Consider the following 16,948-nt stretch of genomic DNA (forward strand, 5'->3'; position numbering starts at 1 on the left):
ACTGATAGAGCCTTTCTCTGCTGCCTCCCCTCTGCCAGAACTTTTCATTGGATCATCTAGCTGCACGCCGCATGTAGCTACGTGTACACAACACACTGCTGAAAGTGATGTGTAGTGTAAACGTAACTAGAGAGTAGAGGACAAGAACCACAAAATAACCCTTGAGGCTGGAGAGGTATAGTAATAGATTAGCACCCCCTTCCCTACCCTCATACAACAACCAGGAGACAGAGAGGAGTCAAGTAGCAGAGATCCTCTAGTGGAGGACAGGATGGGGGTGAGCAGAAGTAAAGTGGGAAGGAGGAAGACAGAAATAAAATATTTTCTTCTAGGCCAGGAGAGGGACTTCAAAACTTAAGGCTAGTCTACACTGGCAACGCTAAAGCACTGCCACGGCAGCACTTTAACGTGGCTTGTGTGGTCGCGGCGCAGCGCTGGGAGAAAGCTCTCCCCGCGCTCTAAAAAACCCACCTCCATGAGGGGCGTGGCTCCCAGTGCTGGTGCACTGTCTACACTGGCGCTTTACAGCACTGAAACTTGCTGCGTTCGGGGTGTGTTTTTTCACACCCCTGAGCGAGAAAGTTGCAGCGCTGTAAACTGCCAGTGTAGACAAGCCCTTAGACACTGTATTGCCAGAGTCCAATACAAGAGTTAGGGCCCCGAGCAGTATCTAGGAACACCATCTGCATTCTTTCTCCACAGGAACTGGGCTTCTCAGCAGTTGTTTTGAATCTCACTGGAAATCTTCCCCTTCCTCATCTTTTGTTTCAGCTTCTAGCTGTGCAGTTTAGTCTTTACTACTAAATGTCTCTTTTTTTAAAACCCAAGTCAATTAGTTAAAGATATAGCTTTAATCTGTTCAACCTGGAATAGGACTCAATATGTTATACATTATATCTTCTGTCAGCACAATGGCCACAATAAATGCTTTATTTTCATATATCAACCATGGTGATTACTACTGAATTTGATACCAGTTGCTCTTCAGTTTTTCAAGTGGTTACAAACTGAAGAAATGCAGCATTAAGACAGTACATAAAAGTAATATGTTGCTGGAACAATTTATAACAACAGATTACAAGGTTGCATAACTACAAGAAGTCTGTTGAAGCACTATGGTCACGTTGCTTCAAGTGACTCAGTGGCATGTAAATTTAAAATACCATATTCTGAGGGAACGTATACAAGTGCTGAATACAACAAAACAGCTCTTTTCCAAGGTTTATTAATACTGATATAGCAAAATTTTAAGAGATGCATTAGTAATTTCAACAAAAGTAAAGAATTGTATGTTTAAATGGGAATACCTTGAAGTACAATCTTGAAAAATTCTGTTCCATTTCCAAGTTTAGTTAAAGGGTAGGAGAGAATAACTGTTCCCTGAAATGAAGGAAGAGACAAAAAAAAAACACTGATTAACGAAAAACTCTAAAATAAAGCTATGAGCAACTCTGGGTCACTGCAATAGAAATAACTGGTAGAAGCTTCAAAGCACAAAGCCAGCTTTTGCTCTGGAGCGTCCAGCATGAATTAATGTTATTGTGGTTTGACAAACAGATTGTGGGGAGAGGTTTAGAGTAATTTGGTGGTCAAGATTAAGAAGATATGAGAGCAAGTAAGTGAATTTTAACCAAAAGGTGTCAAGTCTAAGAGGGTGTTTGACATTGAGCAATTTAATCATCTAGGCTAGAGCAACGAGAAAGGAAGAAAGCAAGTGGCTAATAGGTGACCAAAACTAAAATAATCACTGCTTTTCACATATATGTTCTTGGACTTTCCACTCAGAGAAAAGCAGCACATATCCGGTGAGAAGTTAACTAAAGCAAGTAAACCAGAGAAGGCAGGAAAACAATAGCCTCTCAGAATATAGGAAATAATATTTAGACAGAGGAGCACAACAAAATAATTAACTGAGAGTTACAAACCAGGAGTTAAAAATATGTAGGCATTAAAAATAAATTTGATTTCTGAGAAAGATTCAAGTGGACAGACACATAAGCAACTCTCAACAACATTTCTGCAAGAGTTGTTGTCAGTAGTTGCTACACAGATGCTAACGAGTACCTCAGAAATGTAGGCCATATACTTAAAGTACGTACCACAAAGATAGGTTTTGCTAGTTAAGGGCAAATGAAGGGCTAATTCACAGAGGTAAAAAAAGTGGCTAAAGAGGTGATGCAAAATAATCAGAAGATACAATGGATTGCAAATATTCTGGAGGAAACTATTGAGATGCATGTGAAATTAGAGTCAAGAGACAAAAGTAAAGAAATTCATATGGGAATAAATAATCCTCTGTATAAATGGTATTTAAGATGTGGAGAACTGATCAGAATAGTGGTATCATCCAAACCCGGGGCTGTAGAGTTGAATCACACCATTGTGTGAACGCTGCAAATACTTTTTGGCTGTACAGGGTAACCTACTAACAATCAAACTCCATTTACACTGAAGTCAAATGAAAGCACAGAATTATATCATTGCATTCGAATTCTAGTTATACTGGACATCTGCTTAGAATGAATGAATGAATGAATGGGGCAAAAATGGGATTTTACCATAAAAAGGTTAATTAACAGAACATGTAAGTCAACTGAGTGCATTCCTCCACATTTGGCAGGTTTAGTGCTATGCCCATTTTAAAAATAGAACAATATGGCGAATGGTTCAGGGGGAAGAAAAACATAAGGTTTGAAAAATAAATATCTATCTATCTGTAAGAGAACTGGGTATGTTCAGTATGGAGAAAACATGGTTGGAGTAGAGAGGGAGAAAGACAACCTTCTATAAAAACACAAAAGGAGCATTACCAAGATGACAGGTATGTTATTACCAGCCAGCCAGGACAGAAAGAGTCATAGTGGTCTTATATTGCATCACGGGAAGTGTGGGTTAAATATTAGAAGACAGTGTTAGGCAGTGGAAACAGCTGTCAATGGAGGCACAAAAGCTAAATGGAGTATAGACTACATATCAATAGCCACCTATTACAGACACTTTAAGAAATAAACAACATTCGGCAACTGACCAGTAACCGAAATAGAAGTCTCCACATTAAATCCAAATAATTTTTCTTTTTTTTTTTTCTAAAAAAGTAATTATTAAAACAAATCCAACTACCCCTAATCTCCAACATATTTCAAATAGAATAGTGATTCAGAACATGTTGTACAGCTTTATTTCTGCCAAAGCAGCAATAGTGTTTCATTTAGAACAAAACAAAGAAAAAGTTATAACATAGGCTGTATTTTATCATGGTAATAATGCCACTTTTCAGGAGCAAGATGGCAAGTTTAATGGGGCAACATGAAATGTTATAAATGCACATTTTAATCACCAGCAACCACTAAAACTATGCTTTATAAAGGTACTGGAAATGTCCCTAAAAGTACCTGAAGAAACAGATTTTCCATTCATATTTTAATTTGGGGATTTATTTAAAATAACAAGTAAAGGATAACCTGCGTACAAGTTGTTAAAAAAAACACACTAAATTTTGTCTGTTGCCAGTAACATCAGTCTAAATCCATAGTTCCATAGAATCTAATAGAGCCACCAGTGTAAAAGAGCAGAAACTGATTAAAGATGGGGGGGAAAAAAGGGAGAAAGCAACCGAAGAGTTAATTACAATCTGTGATAAATGAAAGGAGGGCTCCCTTCTATGAACACCCAGCCAGCCAGCCAGTTAGCTGTAAAATCCCTCTTAGCAGCTGTTCTCTACTTGCTTTACCTGTAAAGAGTTAAAAAGTCTCCCTGCTATGCACAGGTAAAAGGAAGGGAGTGTGCACCTGACCAAAAAAGCCATTGGGAAGGATAGAACTTTTTAAAATTGAGGAAAAACTTCCCCTTTCTCTGTCTGTTGTTCTCGGGGAGAGGCAAACAGGGAGCAAGTATGCTGTAAGAAGCTTGGGGCCAGGTATGAAAAATCCTCAGTATCATACCTAAAACTACTCATTTGAAATCCCAGATATGTAAGTAGATCAGGAAATGTCTGGGAAGATGCGATTAGGTTTATGTCTTTTTATTTCTTTATGGCTTGTGGACTCTGCTGTGATAACCCCAAATGCTTTTGTTTTGCTTTTAACTTTTAAGCTGCACCTCAAGAAAGTTGTTCTTGATGCTTACTCCTTGAAAGTGGGGTGTTTTTTTTTTTGTTTTTTTTTTAAATCTAGCACTAGCCTGAGTTTCCAGATGTATTTTCTTTCTTTTTGTTTCTAATAAAATTTACATTTTACCCCACAGGAAGGAATTCCCAAGTGCGCCTTCCTGGGTTCTCAAAGGATTTTGCACTTAGGTGGTTGCAGCATCTACCCATCCAAGGTCAGAGAAAAGTTGTAACCTTGTGAGTTTAATACAAGTTTAATACAAGCCTAGAGTGGCCAGTATTAATTTTTAGAATCCTTGCGGGCCCCCACTTCCTGCATTCAGAGTGCCAGAGTGGGGAATCAGCCTTGACACAAGCAAAGGATAACCTGTGCACAAGTTGTTAAATAAAGACACCAAATTTTAATAAAAACAAATGAGCAAGAATAAGTGTTCTGGAACTTTTGTTGGAGGCAACTGTTCTTCATTTGAGTTCATTCTGTTGCAGCACTATATGCTGACCTAAGTTCTCTGGTTTCATGCCCCTGCATTTAACATCTAGCATTAGTATAACACAGTGGTCCCCTGCGGGGATGCAGAGGAACATGCGGGGGCACAGGGAGAGGCAGCCCTGCAGTGAGGCCTGGGCCAGCTCCCATAGGAGTGGGAAAAGAACTCCACCCAGTCCCACTCTCCCCCAGCCCAACTCTGCTGAGACCCTGGCTGCAGCTCTGCTCCACTCCCTGCTCCACCCCAACCCAATTCTGCCCTCATTCCCTCTCTGCCCCCAGGCCAGCTTCTCCTCTAGTCCCAGCTCCTTCCCCCATCCCCTGTTCCGCCCCCAGCTCCACCACTGAGCACACTGTGCAGTAATGGAGGGAGGACACAGACAGATTCCACTACTGGGGGGGGGGGGGGGGGGGGGGCGGCGGGCGCACAGTAGGAAAACTTTGAGCACCACTGACAGAACATAAAAAGAAGGTTTAATCACCTGCACTATGGACTGGCACTTAAAGAAAACTTTCAAGTCTGGAAAACATTCTGTGCTAACCTGATAAAACTAAATAACATCCTTTTCACTCAATCCAGTTGTGCTTTTACGGCGATATAATCCTCAGAAGCTGATTTACTAGAAAGATATCTGATAACCTTCAAGGCTTCCTATGTCGATAAAGTACTTGCACTGCTTCAAATTAGGTGCACCTGGCTGATATAAACAACCATTTTGCTGCTTATGCTCTAATAAATTTGTTAGTCTCTAAGGTGCCACAAGTACTCCTGTTCATTTTGCTCCAAGCACTCCTGCAGTGTCTGGGTGCATCTTACCATGGTATGTGTGTTTTGGTTTGCTTTTTTCCCCTCCTTTCTTTTTGCATCTCAGTACTCAAAAGCTTATCTGTGTCTTCTGGTAAAGTGACAAAATCCAGTTTTGTGACATAAATCAAGTGGGCTTTCAGTTAGTCTGCCTCATGTTTTGCGCATTTCTACTGATGCAGATACATACTATGTATTCTACACCCTTAAAATTACATTTGATAGTTAGTGACAAAATTACACCATTGTCAGTTGCTGTACCTTTCTTTGAAAAAGGAGCTGTCCTAATCCAAGTGTCCTACGTAGCAAAAAGTATCAGGAAACCAAACATTGCAATGACCAACAAGGAAAGCAATACTAAGAGCTTGTCTACACTACTGGGGTAAGTTCACTTAAGTTACGCTACTCTAGCTCTGTGATTAACATAGCTTAGGTGGACTTAACTGTTGTGTCTACATCATGCTGCGTCGATAGGAGACACTCTCCCGTCGACTTACCTTCCTCCTGCGTTACGGTGGAGTACAGGAATCGACCAGCGAGAGCTCTGCAGTCAATTTAGTGGGTCTTCACTCGACCCGCAGCAGCATGGATTCACAGTAAGTGCAGACGTGGCCTAAGTATTTGCAGTGACACTGCAAGAACTGTTTGTAAATGGCTTTCATTGGAGTAGCTATGAATTGCCCTATTTTCTTTCTTCCCCAACTACCACTAGAATACTTACGTTCCTAAAGCTCCTCCTCCAAATGTTCCCCAAGAAGTACAGGAGATGTGCCAAGATGTTAAATGTGTTCCATTAAGTAGTATGTGTTTCAGGCTTTTGCCCGGTACTTGCTCACTTTCACAGCACTGTCCCTCACGTATCCAAACACCTTCGTGAAAAGGTTTGGAAAATGGTTTACAATACATAGTCTCCAGCATAACACATTCCAACAAAATAGCTTGGAATGTGTTATTTCATTTCAGCTGGCAGTTAAACTTAAGAAAATCAAATTTTTGTCTGAAAATATTTGATAACTTATGCCTAAACAAACATCTAAAATTAGTGGGTCTACTCTTGCAGTTTAGTACTTCGTATCTAGTCAGTTTCATTGATTCCACTGAGCAGTCAGCTTCATACAGCAAAAGGAGAGGGGAACTTTAAAACCAAAAAAAACCAGGAAAATGTGATTGTAAAACTACAAAAGACAGTGGGGAGACTCAGAGCAGCTGTAGCAAGAGGATTTTCTTTTTAAACTAGACTAAATTCCATGCTGCTATGTGTTCCTTTATCACCTTTGCTGAGTCAGGATAAATTCATTGAGGACAAAATGAATTTAGACATTGGCCAAAAAATTAAAAATTGATTCGGCTCATTTCCTTTTAGCTCTGCAACATGGTAATCCCTCTGGAGAGCGACAGTAACTATGGATTCAGAGTAGCAGCCATGTTAGTCTGTATCTGCAAAAAGAAAAGGAGGACTTGCGGCACCTTAGAGACTAACAAATTTATTTGAGCATAAGCTTTCGTGAGCTACAGCTCACTTCATCGGATGCATTCTATGGAGTTCAACCACTGAGATGATCTCAGGCTATTTTAGGGTTGCTCACAGCTAGACATGAAAAACTGGATTCTCCAAAGAACTTAGCATTCAACATTGCTTCCTCAACATTAAAAAGGATTAGTTTGCTAACTGCATTGTTTTGTGCCAAACAACTCTTTCACGGTCACCTGCTTATTCCTAGAAGAGGTTGCAGCAGAATCAAGCTCTCTCAATGTGAGACAAGGGTCCTAGAACGCAATTGTATCTAGCTTCTCCTTTACAATCAGCGAAAATACTGCACTATCACCAGACACCCTAAACATTCTGCTTTCCAACTGCAGATGTAGATTTTGGTAGAAGTATTTCCTAAGTTAGAATGTGCTTTTGTCTGCCTCAACATTTTACTACATGTCCAGTAATTCTGTACAGTCTGTCACATTTGCTTGCAGAAGTGGCTGTTGCTTGGCAGGCTGAAAAGCCAGAATCTATATTACTCCAAAGAGCACACAGATATCCATAAGTGGGAGGAAAGGAGAAACGCAGAACTTAGGAGAATGTGTTTTTTCCTGAAAGACTTTAGGGGGTGGGGATATCATGTCCCTTTTCACTTCAATTCTCAAAATATTTCCTCTCATCCTCCTGGGAATAATTCACTCCACCTCAAGAAACTGCAGCAACAAGCCCTTCCTGCAGACTAAACCACCTAGCACATGGAGGATTGAAGACAATGCAAAAAATACAGAGAAAGGAGGCCAACACCTCTCTTGGCCACACACAACATGATAGCAATTAGAAATGAATTCTCTTTCTTTTAAGCTCCTGTGTTTTCTCCTTTCCCCCCCTATTACTCTCAGTGATCTGGTCCGCAGGTTCAGCCCCCCACAGAAACAACAATCAGGCCAGATGGCTTGTGGCAACATCTCACTAGCATCCCCACACCTTATGGGAAATGGATCTCTGTATCACATCCACCTCACAGGCCTCTCTCTGAATGTGCACAGTATGCAAAACAATGATCGAAAGTTTGAACTGCCTGGATTGTTTGGCTTTTTCTTCTAAACAGAGATTGTTTTTCACAGCAGACCTAATGAAAGTTTAGTATATTGATTCACATCCCCCCAAGTGTTTGGCATGATGAAACGGATTTAAAGTTACATTCACAGAAATCTTATTAAAGTAAACATTTTGATAAAAGAACACAATATGGCCTCACATTTTAAGAAATAGATCTAAGGTGTCTATTTCACTAATATTCTGTGCCTGAAGCTGAGAACACACTCCTAAATGTGAACTACTCCATACCCCCTACATTTCCCAGTCTGGAACAACTAACTACTTGGCAACCAAACATTGCTATTATCAATGCAGCACATTTTATGGCAAGGGAATAAAAAGGAAAAAACAATTACATTTTGATGTGGTAGCTGCTATTAGAATAATTGTCTTCATAAAACTGGGAGATTGAATTGCTTTGTATAAGAAATGAGAAACGCCTTTAAAAATCACTAGACCAGAAAAGTGATTTTAATCCATAGTGCTGTCATTTTAGGTTAGGTGGGTTTTTTCCTTTGTTTGATTGTTTATTTAATCAAGCCCCAAAAACCGCTCCCAAAACTGCAATTTTTTGGAATACAAATGCTATAAAGAAAATGGTAATGTGTTTTAAACAATAACTTAGATCCAGTGAGGATATACAGATGCTGGGGCCATGTAAGGGGAGCTTACACATGCCTTATACATTTAGCTTTTTTTTTTTTTTTTTTTTTTTAAAGATGACAAATATTCTCTTGCTAGTAAGTTACCTGAAAGTATTTGTTGGCCTGATCACAACCCATTTGCAGGTATTTTAAATCCACTTTCTGCAGATGGCTTGGTAGTAGAGTTTCAGGTGAGCCATCAATGACTTGAACAGGCATAGCTGCTTACCTAAGTGAGATTAAAAATAAACACACCAATTAGTCACATATTACTAACTTGTACAGTAAAGAAATAATTCAATCTTGTTGCAACTTTGGTTTGAATGTGAAGTCACTTCAATTGAGCTGGAGTTCAACTGCTTCATTTGGCATATTTATAATCTTCAACAGCAGATGAGCTCAAATATCTTACTGATGTTAGCAGGAGGAAAAGCATATCAAAGGAGCACTTGCCTGACGTGAGGTCTCAAGTTAAGCCTTTTCAATTCACAAGCTTTTCAGTATTTTTTTTTTTTTTAAGAATTCATTTTATATTAAGTTTCTGTAACAAAATAATGCTCACACATAATACTTAAAACCAAATAAAGAACAAAGTGGGCATCATGAGTCTCATCTGCCCATAAAATCCATATTAAATAGTAAGTATCAGACCCTGACCTGGGAAGCCAGAATAGATATTTTTATGTCCTTACCAGCAGTTTATTGCAATTCAAAAAAGCTACAACAATTTCTGTTGGGGGGAAAAAAAAAGTCATTCAAAGTGCAGCATGAATTTGGTATAAAAACAATTTTAATAAGATGTACAGAACTATGTTCACAAGTTCCCATACAAATAAGTAGACATAAGAATAATGCATATAGTGATTTAATAAAAACTAGGCTCAACTGATTTTTCAAGATATCAGATGATAAATTAAATTTTATTTAGAAAGGAGCATAATCACTGCCAAATTAAATGTAAAAATGTAATAAGAAAAGCCAAAAAGGAGTTTGAAGAACAGCTAGCCAAAAAACTCAAAAGGTAATAACAAAATGTTTTTTAAGTACGTCAGAAGCAGGAAGCCTGCTAAACAACCAGTGGGGCCCCTGGACGATAGAGATACAAAAGGAGCACTTAAAGACGATAAAGTTATTGCAGAGAAACTAAATGAATTCTTTGCTTCAGTCTTCACACCTGAGGATGTTAGGGAGATTTCCAAACCTGAGCCGTCTTTTGTAGGTGACAAATCTGAGGAATTGTCACAGACTGAAGCGTCATTAGAGGAGGTTTTGGAATTGAGAAACTTAATAGTAACAAGTCAGCGGGACCAGATGGCATTCACCCAAGAATTCTGAAAGAACTCAAATGTGAAATTGCGGAACTATGGTTTGTAAACTGTCCTTTAAATCACCTCCCGTACCCAATGACTGGAAAATAGCTAATGTAACACCAATATTTAAGACGGTCTCTAGAGGCGATCCTGGCAATTACAGACCAGTAAGTCTAATGTCAGTACCGGGCAAATTAGTTGAAACAATAGTAAAGAATAAAATTGTCAGACACATAGAAGGACATAAATTGTTGCACAAAAGTCAACATGGTTTCTGTAAAGGGAAATCATGACTTACTAATCTATTAGAGTTCTTTGAGGGGGTCAACAAACATGTGGACAAGGGGGATCCAGTGGACACAGTGTACTTAGATTTCCAGAAAGCCTTTGACAAGGTCCCTCACCAAAGGCTCTTACGTAAATTAAGTTGTCATGGGATAAGAGGGAAGATCCTTTCATGGACTGAGAACTGGTTAAAAGACAGGGAACAAAGGGTAGGAATAAAAGGTAAATTTTCAGAATGGAGAGGGGTAACTAGTGGTGTTCTCCAAGGGTCAGTCCTAGGACCAGTCCTATTCAACTTATTCATAAACCATCCAGAGAAAGGGGTAAACAGTGAGGTGACAAAGTTTTCAGATGATACTAAACTGCTCAAGATAGTTAAGACCAAAGCATACGGTGAAGAACTTCTAAAAGATCTCACAAAACTAAGTGGTTGGGCAATAAAATGGCAAATGAAATTTAATGTGGATAAATGTAAAGTAACGCACATTGGAAAAGACACAACCCCAACTATAGATACAATACGATGTTAGCTACAACTAATCAAGAGAAAGATCTTGGAGTCATCGTGGATAGTTCTCTGAAGACGTCCACACAGTGTGCAACGGCAGTCCAAAAAGCAAACGGGATGTTAGGAATCATTAAAAAAGGGATAGAGAATAAGATGGAGAATATCTTATTGCCCTTATATAAATCCATGGTACGCCCACATCTTGAATACCGCGTACAGATGTGGTCCCCTCATCTCAAAAGAGATATACTGGCATTAGAAAAGGTTCCGAAAAAGGCAACTAAAATGATTAGGGGTCTGGAACAGGTCCCATATGAGGAGAGTTTAAAGAGGCTAGGACTTTTCAGCTTGGAAAGGAGACTAAGATATGACAGAGGTATATAAAATCATGAGTGGTGTGGAGAAAGTGAATAGGAAAAGTTATTTACCTGTTCCCATAATATAAGAACAAGGGGACACCAAATGAAATTAATGGGTAGCAGGTTTAAAACAAATAAAAGGAAGTTCTTCTTTACTCGGCACACAGTCAAACTGCGGAGCTCCATGCCTGAGGAGGTTGTGAAGGCTAGGACTATTTAAAAGAGAAATTCATGGAGGTTAAGTCCATTAATGGCTATTAGCCAGATGGGCAAGGAATGGTGTCCCTTGCCTCTGCTTGTTAGAGGGTGGAGATGGATGGCAGCAGGGAGGTCACTTGATCATTACTTAAAGAAAAGGAGTACTAGTGGCACCTTAGAGACTAACCAATTTATTTGAGCATAAGCTTTCGTGAGCTATAAGCTCACTTCATCGGATGCATCGAAAGCTTATGCTCAAAAAAACTGGTTAGCCTCTAAGGTGCCACTAATACTCCTTTTCTTTTTGCGAATACAGACTAACACGGCTGCTACTCTGAAACCTGATCATTACTTGTTAGGTTCACTCCCTCTAGGGCACCTGGCATTGGCCACTGTTGGTAGACAGGATACTAGGCTGGATGGACCTTTGGTCTGACCCAGTATAGCCATTCTTATGTTCTTAATTTTGTTTTATTTCTTCATACTTAGTCTTTTTAGAAGATGTCCACTTTAAATAGAACTTCCTGCCCTATTAGTCTTGTCCTTCTGTTGGTTTCATGCAAACTAACCAAAATACTTTATATTTTCTAACTCAGAAATCACTCAGAAAGCACATCCCCCGGCCCACACCGCTTCCCACAGCCCCCATTGGCTTGGGACGACGAACCATGGCCAGTGGGAGCTGTGATCGGCCTAACCTGCAGATGCTGCAGGTAAACAAACCAGCCTGGCCCAACCAACGGCTTTCCCTGGCAGGCCACATGCCAAAGATTGCTGATCCCTGATATACAGGATGTTAAAGAACATCAAGAAACTGATTTTCTGCACTTTCCAATTAACATGAATCCTTTTTCATCTCACTACTTAAGAACTCTTAAAACAATATTTCATTTTACTTTAAGAAAATTAACTGTTTTCATTATTTTGATCCATTCAAATTGCTAGTTTCCTACCATTTCTTTCAACTCTAGGCTTGTTGAATCATCACATAACACTAATGATCCATTTGCAGTATGGATCATACGCTTTTGCACTTTCTAAAGTAAAAATGAAAAACAATAATTAATCAATCATGTTGAAGACTAAAAAGCTCGCCAGTACATATGGAGCCAGATGCCTTCTCATCTCAGTTTTCTAGCAATTCAAAACCCATAGCAAGTAACAATTCCCTCTATTCCTTCCCAAGTTAGTTCCTCCCTTCCCAGCATCCAAAGTTAGTTGAGTCCATCCACTATTCACATCTCCCTCACTGGTCATCCACTTCTGTTCCCATCTAAGCTACATCTACACTGCAACTCAGGGTGTAATCTGCAGCTCATGTGGAGCTACCCATGCTAGCTTTAATCTAATTACCTCACTAAAAAGAGCAGCGAGGATGTGGCAGCGCAGGATAGCAATGTGAGTATATACTCGGCAGGATCAGGCAAGTTCGTGCAACCATGTTCTTGTACTGAGCTCTTGACACACCGATAAGCCAAGGCAACTGCAGTGGGGGAAGGCTTGACAGTTGTTCCTCAGCCTGGTTACTGTACTTGGGACCCCTTCAGTTGTTATACCTGTAGGGCAAACTATTTACAATTGTTCTCTGAGTTTTTAGTCTAGTTTTATACCTTGGCCATAAAAGGTTCAGTTAACTTCCAACTATGGTAGAAACTCAGAGTTACAAACACCTAGGGAAGAAAGGTTTTTTGTAACTCTGAAATGTTTGTAACTCTAAACGAAACATTATGGCTGTTCTTTCAAAAGTTTACAACTGAACATTGACTAAATATAGCTTTGAACTTTACTGTGCAGAAGAAAAATGCTGCTTTTAACAATCTTAATTTAAATGAAACAAGCACAGAAACAGCTAATTTACCTTGTCAAATTTATTTTTGAAACTTTCCCTTAATTTTTTTAGTAGCTAACGTTTAACACAGTACTGTACTGTATTTGCGCTTTTTTTTTTTTGGTCTCTGCTGCTGCCTGATTGCATACTTCCCATTCCAAATGAGGTGTGTGGTTAACCAGTCAGTTTATAACCCAGGTGTTCGTAACTCTGAAGTTCTGCTGTATCGATATCAAATCTTCCTTCAGACAATAATAAGTTAAAAAGCAATACCAGTAAAACCAATTTTTGGCTCCTTTACCTACTGTATCCATGCAACGAAGCATGTATGAGAAATCACAATATATTCTAGTAAATCTGTCAAATTAGCCCTCACCTGAGAATACTAACTCCTTACTTTGGGGGAGGGGTTGGTTTATTTACACTGTAATGCAAATTTTGAAAAAAATACCTTATATAACCAAGTAGGAAAATGAGAGCTGGAGTCTCAGTAAGTAACAAGACCTCAGGAAGCTCGATACCACATCTCACCAATTTACACAGTATCCCACTAACATACAGAATAAAATGATGAAAATATTTCCTAGGCCAATAGTGCAACTGCCTTTTTCACAACTTTCTTCCTAATAAATAGGCCTTGCAATGTAATGTATAGAAGACAGAGTCAATAGTGTATAGAAGACAGGGTCAATAAATCCTCAGCATAATACTCAGAATATCATACACTTTGAACTGCAAAGAAGGTTAGACCCACATTTATGGAACAAATAAACAAGCAGACACTCCTCGACTGACGACGATTACATAGACTTATTTTATTTAGCCTAGGTAGACAAAGAAAGCAACTTTGAAAACACTGATATTCTACAACATTACAAAGATTTTACAGTTGAAATACCCTGTGAAAGGAGCACGCCGCACCCCAAAAAACCAGTGGGTGAGGAGAGGGAGGTGAGTGCAATGGAGTGTGTAGTAGAGGCTTCCCCTACCAAATGACAAGGAGGAAACAGGTAGGAAGAGAACAAAAACTCCTTCTATTGGCTATTGGAGCTTCAGATTCATCAGACATCACCCTTGTTCTATTCGATATGAAATATGGAACCTTCCCAAGCAGGCTCCAAGATGGTAGAAATCTCAACACCCTACTCATTCTAGTGCTGAAGGCAGAAGTTTTGGGCTTCCGCCTAAAGAGTCACTCCTCGAAATCACCAAAAATGTCCCAATGCCCCTTTTTATGAAGGCTTGCCAAGCATCAGGCATCTCATGTGACAGTCCTGTCATGCATTTTGACATGTCAGTTGCATTCTCACATTCTGCTGAGCTGTAAGAAGGCAGGAAGCATGGGCCTGCAATTCTGCCTTTTGGCTGCCTGTTGCAAGAGCCTGAGACAGATGAAAGTGTGTACAGCAACAGAAGTGTTTATAACCACTAGAAGACACTCTCCTACAGAATCTGGAATTGAAACTGGGATTCCAGAGAGTCTCAATATTCCTTTTCTGACTAGCAAATAGCTGTGAAATCTACTGGCAAAGTATGTGTTTCATCCCCTTTTGGTAGCTTCCGGCCCATACAGAGGACAACAGCCTACTACTGTTAGCAGTCAGTCCATTAGCTCAAATAGTAAAGGTCTGTGCTGGGATCTGAAGATCCAAACCCTGCTGGATGACCCATGTGAGGTTTATTATGGTGCCGCATAATGGAATTTCTGTATTTTTCAGGATTGTTTTACATTAGGATGTTACAGTAAAAAACTACATAAAAAGAATATTATGTTTGCAACATTAAACAAAGTTAGGAAATGCTGAAATTAAGGTTAATTTGGCCCCTTGTGCTTTATTATACAACTTTTAATGATATGATTGCATACTCTGTTTTTTTCCCCTGAGGACTCTTGCCTCATTTCATGCACAAAATGGACTGTGCTCTGGCAATAAATCTAGGTTCAGTATTTAATGAGACTGTTGTCCGTATGACCCCCTTCTTCATTAGTTGCAGAAGCTGGAAGGCGTGTAGTGAATGAAGCTGGAGATTGCAGGAAGATTAAGGAGGGTCTCATGGTTAAGGCAGCTGAATGCTGTCCTGGAGAATCAGATTCTATACCTGCCTCTGCCACAGAGTTCTTATGTGATGCTGAGCAAGACACTTAACAAACATTTCACAGGAACATTTCATGTGTGTTCCTCATTTTCTGAGTACCTGCGTTGAGACCCTGAGGTCTGATTTGCAGAAGAATTGAATACTCACAGCTGCAACTGAAGTCTACAAGAGCTGTGCTTTGAACATACACAGTGCTATAAAGTAGTAAATGCTCTGAAAAATCAGGTCCAAAGCATCTCAAATTGGGTTCCCAGAATTAGTGGATATCTTTTACATTAAAGTATCTGTGCCTCAGTTCCACATTTATAAAATGGGGATTCCACCACCTCACAGGGGATTTGTGAAGATTAATTAATGTTTTTGAAGCACTCAGATATTATGGAGAACCACAGAAAAGTCCACGAGGAAATTAATAATTCTATTTTTATAGGGTTTGGATGGTGTGCAGTACATGAAATACGGGGTCACAGACACTGAATGAAGATAAAAAGCACCCATTCAGTGCACAGAACAATGCAACGATCCTGTGGGAGGAAAAAATAGTATGCAATCATATAAGTAAAGACTATCATAACACATACATGACAGGAAGGATAATCTAATGATTAGGGCACTAGCCTAGGACATGGGAGACCTGGCTTCACATCCCTGCTCCACTACAGACTTCTTTTGTGACCTTCAGAAAGTCATGTATCTTCCCTGTGCCTCTGTTTGCCATCTGTAAAAAACCCACAGCAATTTGTACAGAATCATGCACGGTTTAGCGGGGAGGGGATCTCACACCCCACCCCTCCCAAATGTAAAGGGATGCCTCCCTAATGTTTTAACTCTTACTAGGAAACCCCCTTCCCCCTCGGCAGGAATGATAACCGTAACAGGAGACTCACCTGTAATGATCACAGGCCAGGCAGCAGCTCCCCCTTAGCTGAGCCCCTTTCCTATCCCAACCAAACCAATGCAACGGCCCCACTGCGGATGTCCCTAGCCTGGGCAGGACGCAGCCCTCAGCTGACTCTGGCAAAGAGGAGTGAGCTGAGGGGTCCCCCAGACCGGCTCGGTACCCAGAACCCTGCAGGGAAGCGCCTTTGCCTCGGGACCAGTGTACAAACCCCCTGCCGCCGCCGCTGCTCCCGCCTCCCTCCTCTCAGCCTCCTGCGCTCCCTCTACGTCACTGCCTCTCTCCGGGAAAATGGCGTCCCCCGCGCTGCGCTCTCCTCCCTCCCACTCCACGGGGTGCGCCCGTCCCGCCCGCCAGGGGCAAGGTTACCAAGGCGAAGCCAAACAGCCGCCATTTTGCTTGTGGGCTGAAGCGCCGTCTGTGTCCGTTAAGTCCTCCCTCGTGCCAGGTCCATTTCACAAAAGGGGGTTTCCTCACGATATTCAATGGTTCGAGGGCCGGGGGCCAAGGAGCGCGCCCCGCGATCGAAAAATGCCAGGAAGGGGCAGGCTAGGGAACGGCAAGGGCGAGGGAACTGTGTCCGGGTGGAGACTCGGGGCGATCGTGCAGCGGAGTCCACAGGCCACGGGCAGGAGCTCGGGCCCCAAACGATGCTGCGGGTGACCCAAGGCGCATAGCGAGACCCTGTCTTCCGCAGGGACGCAGACACCAAAACCTGCCAGCAAGCGAGCCCCTGCGCCAGCCGCCTACCCTCCGACCTCTTGTGAGACTGGCCCAGCTCTGCCGGCACACACACGCTTTGCGGGAGGCGGCCAGATCGAGGCAATCTCCCCCACACAGCGTGAGACGGGG

At 41.0% G+C, this 16,948-nt stretch overlaps 1 protein-coding gene across 5 annotated transcripts in view; it reads right to left on the minus strand.

Annotated features, from left to right (window-relative positions):
• POT1 (protection of telomeres 1) overlaps positions 1-16,494 on the minus strand; it is a 136,982-nt gene extending 120,488 nt beyond the window's left edge. For 3 of the 5 annotated variants that reach the window (XR_006292013.1, XM_043550441.1, XM_043550437.1), the window contains exons 1-3: positions 16,086-16,366; positions 8,719-8,842; positions 1,308-1,380 (exon numbers count right to left, since the gene is read on the minus strand). Coding sequence is in view for 3 of the 5 variants with exons in the window: in XM_043550441.1 (XP_043406376.1) it covers positions 1,308-1,380; positions 8,719-8,832 (187 nt within the window). In the remaining 2 variants the exon portion in view is untranslated. Of the gene's footprint in view, positions 1-1,307; positions 1,381-8,718; positions 8,843-16,085 lie in introns of all 5 variants that reach the window. The other 2 variants (XM_007063192.4, XM_043550444.1) reach the window with 2 other exon arrangements.
• Between the last annotated feature and the right edge of the window lie 454 nt (positions 16,495-16,948).

The sequence above is a fragment of the Chelonia mydas genome, chromosome 1 (assembly GCF_015237465.2).
Source record: "Chelonia mydas isolate rCheMyd1 chromosome 1, rCheMyd1.pri.v2, whole genome shotgun sequence".
Lineage (NCBI taxonomy): Eukaryota > Metazoa > Chordata > Testudines > Cheloniidae > Chelonia > Chelonia mydas.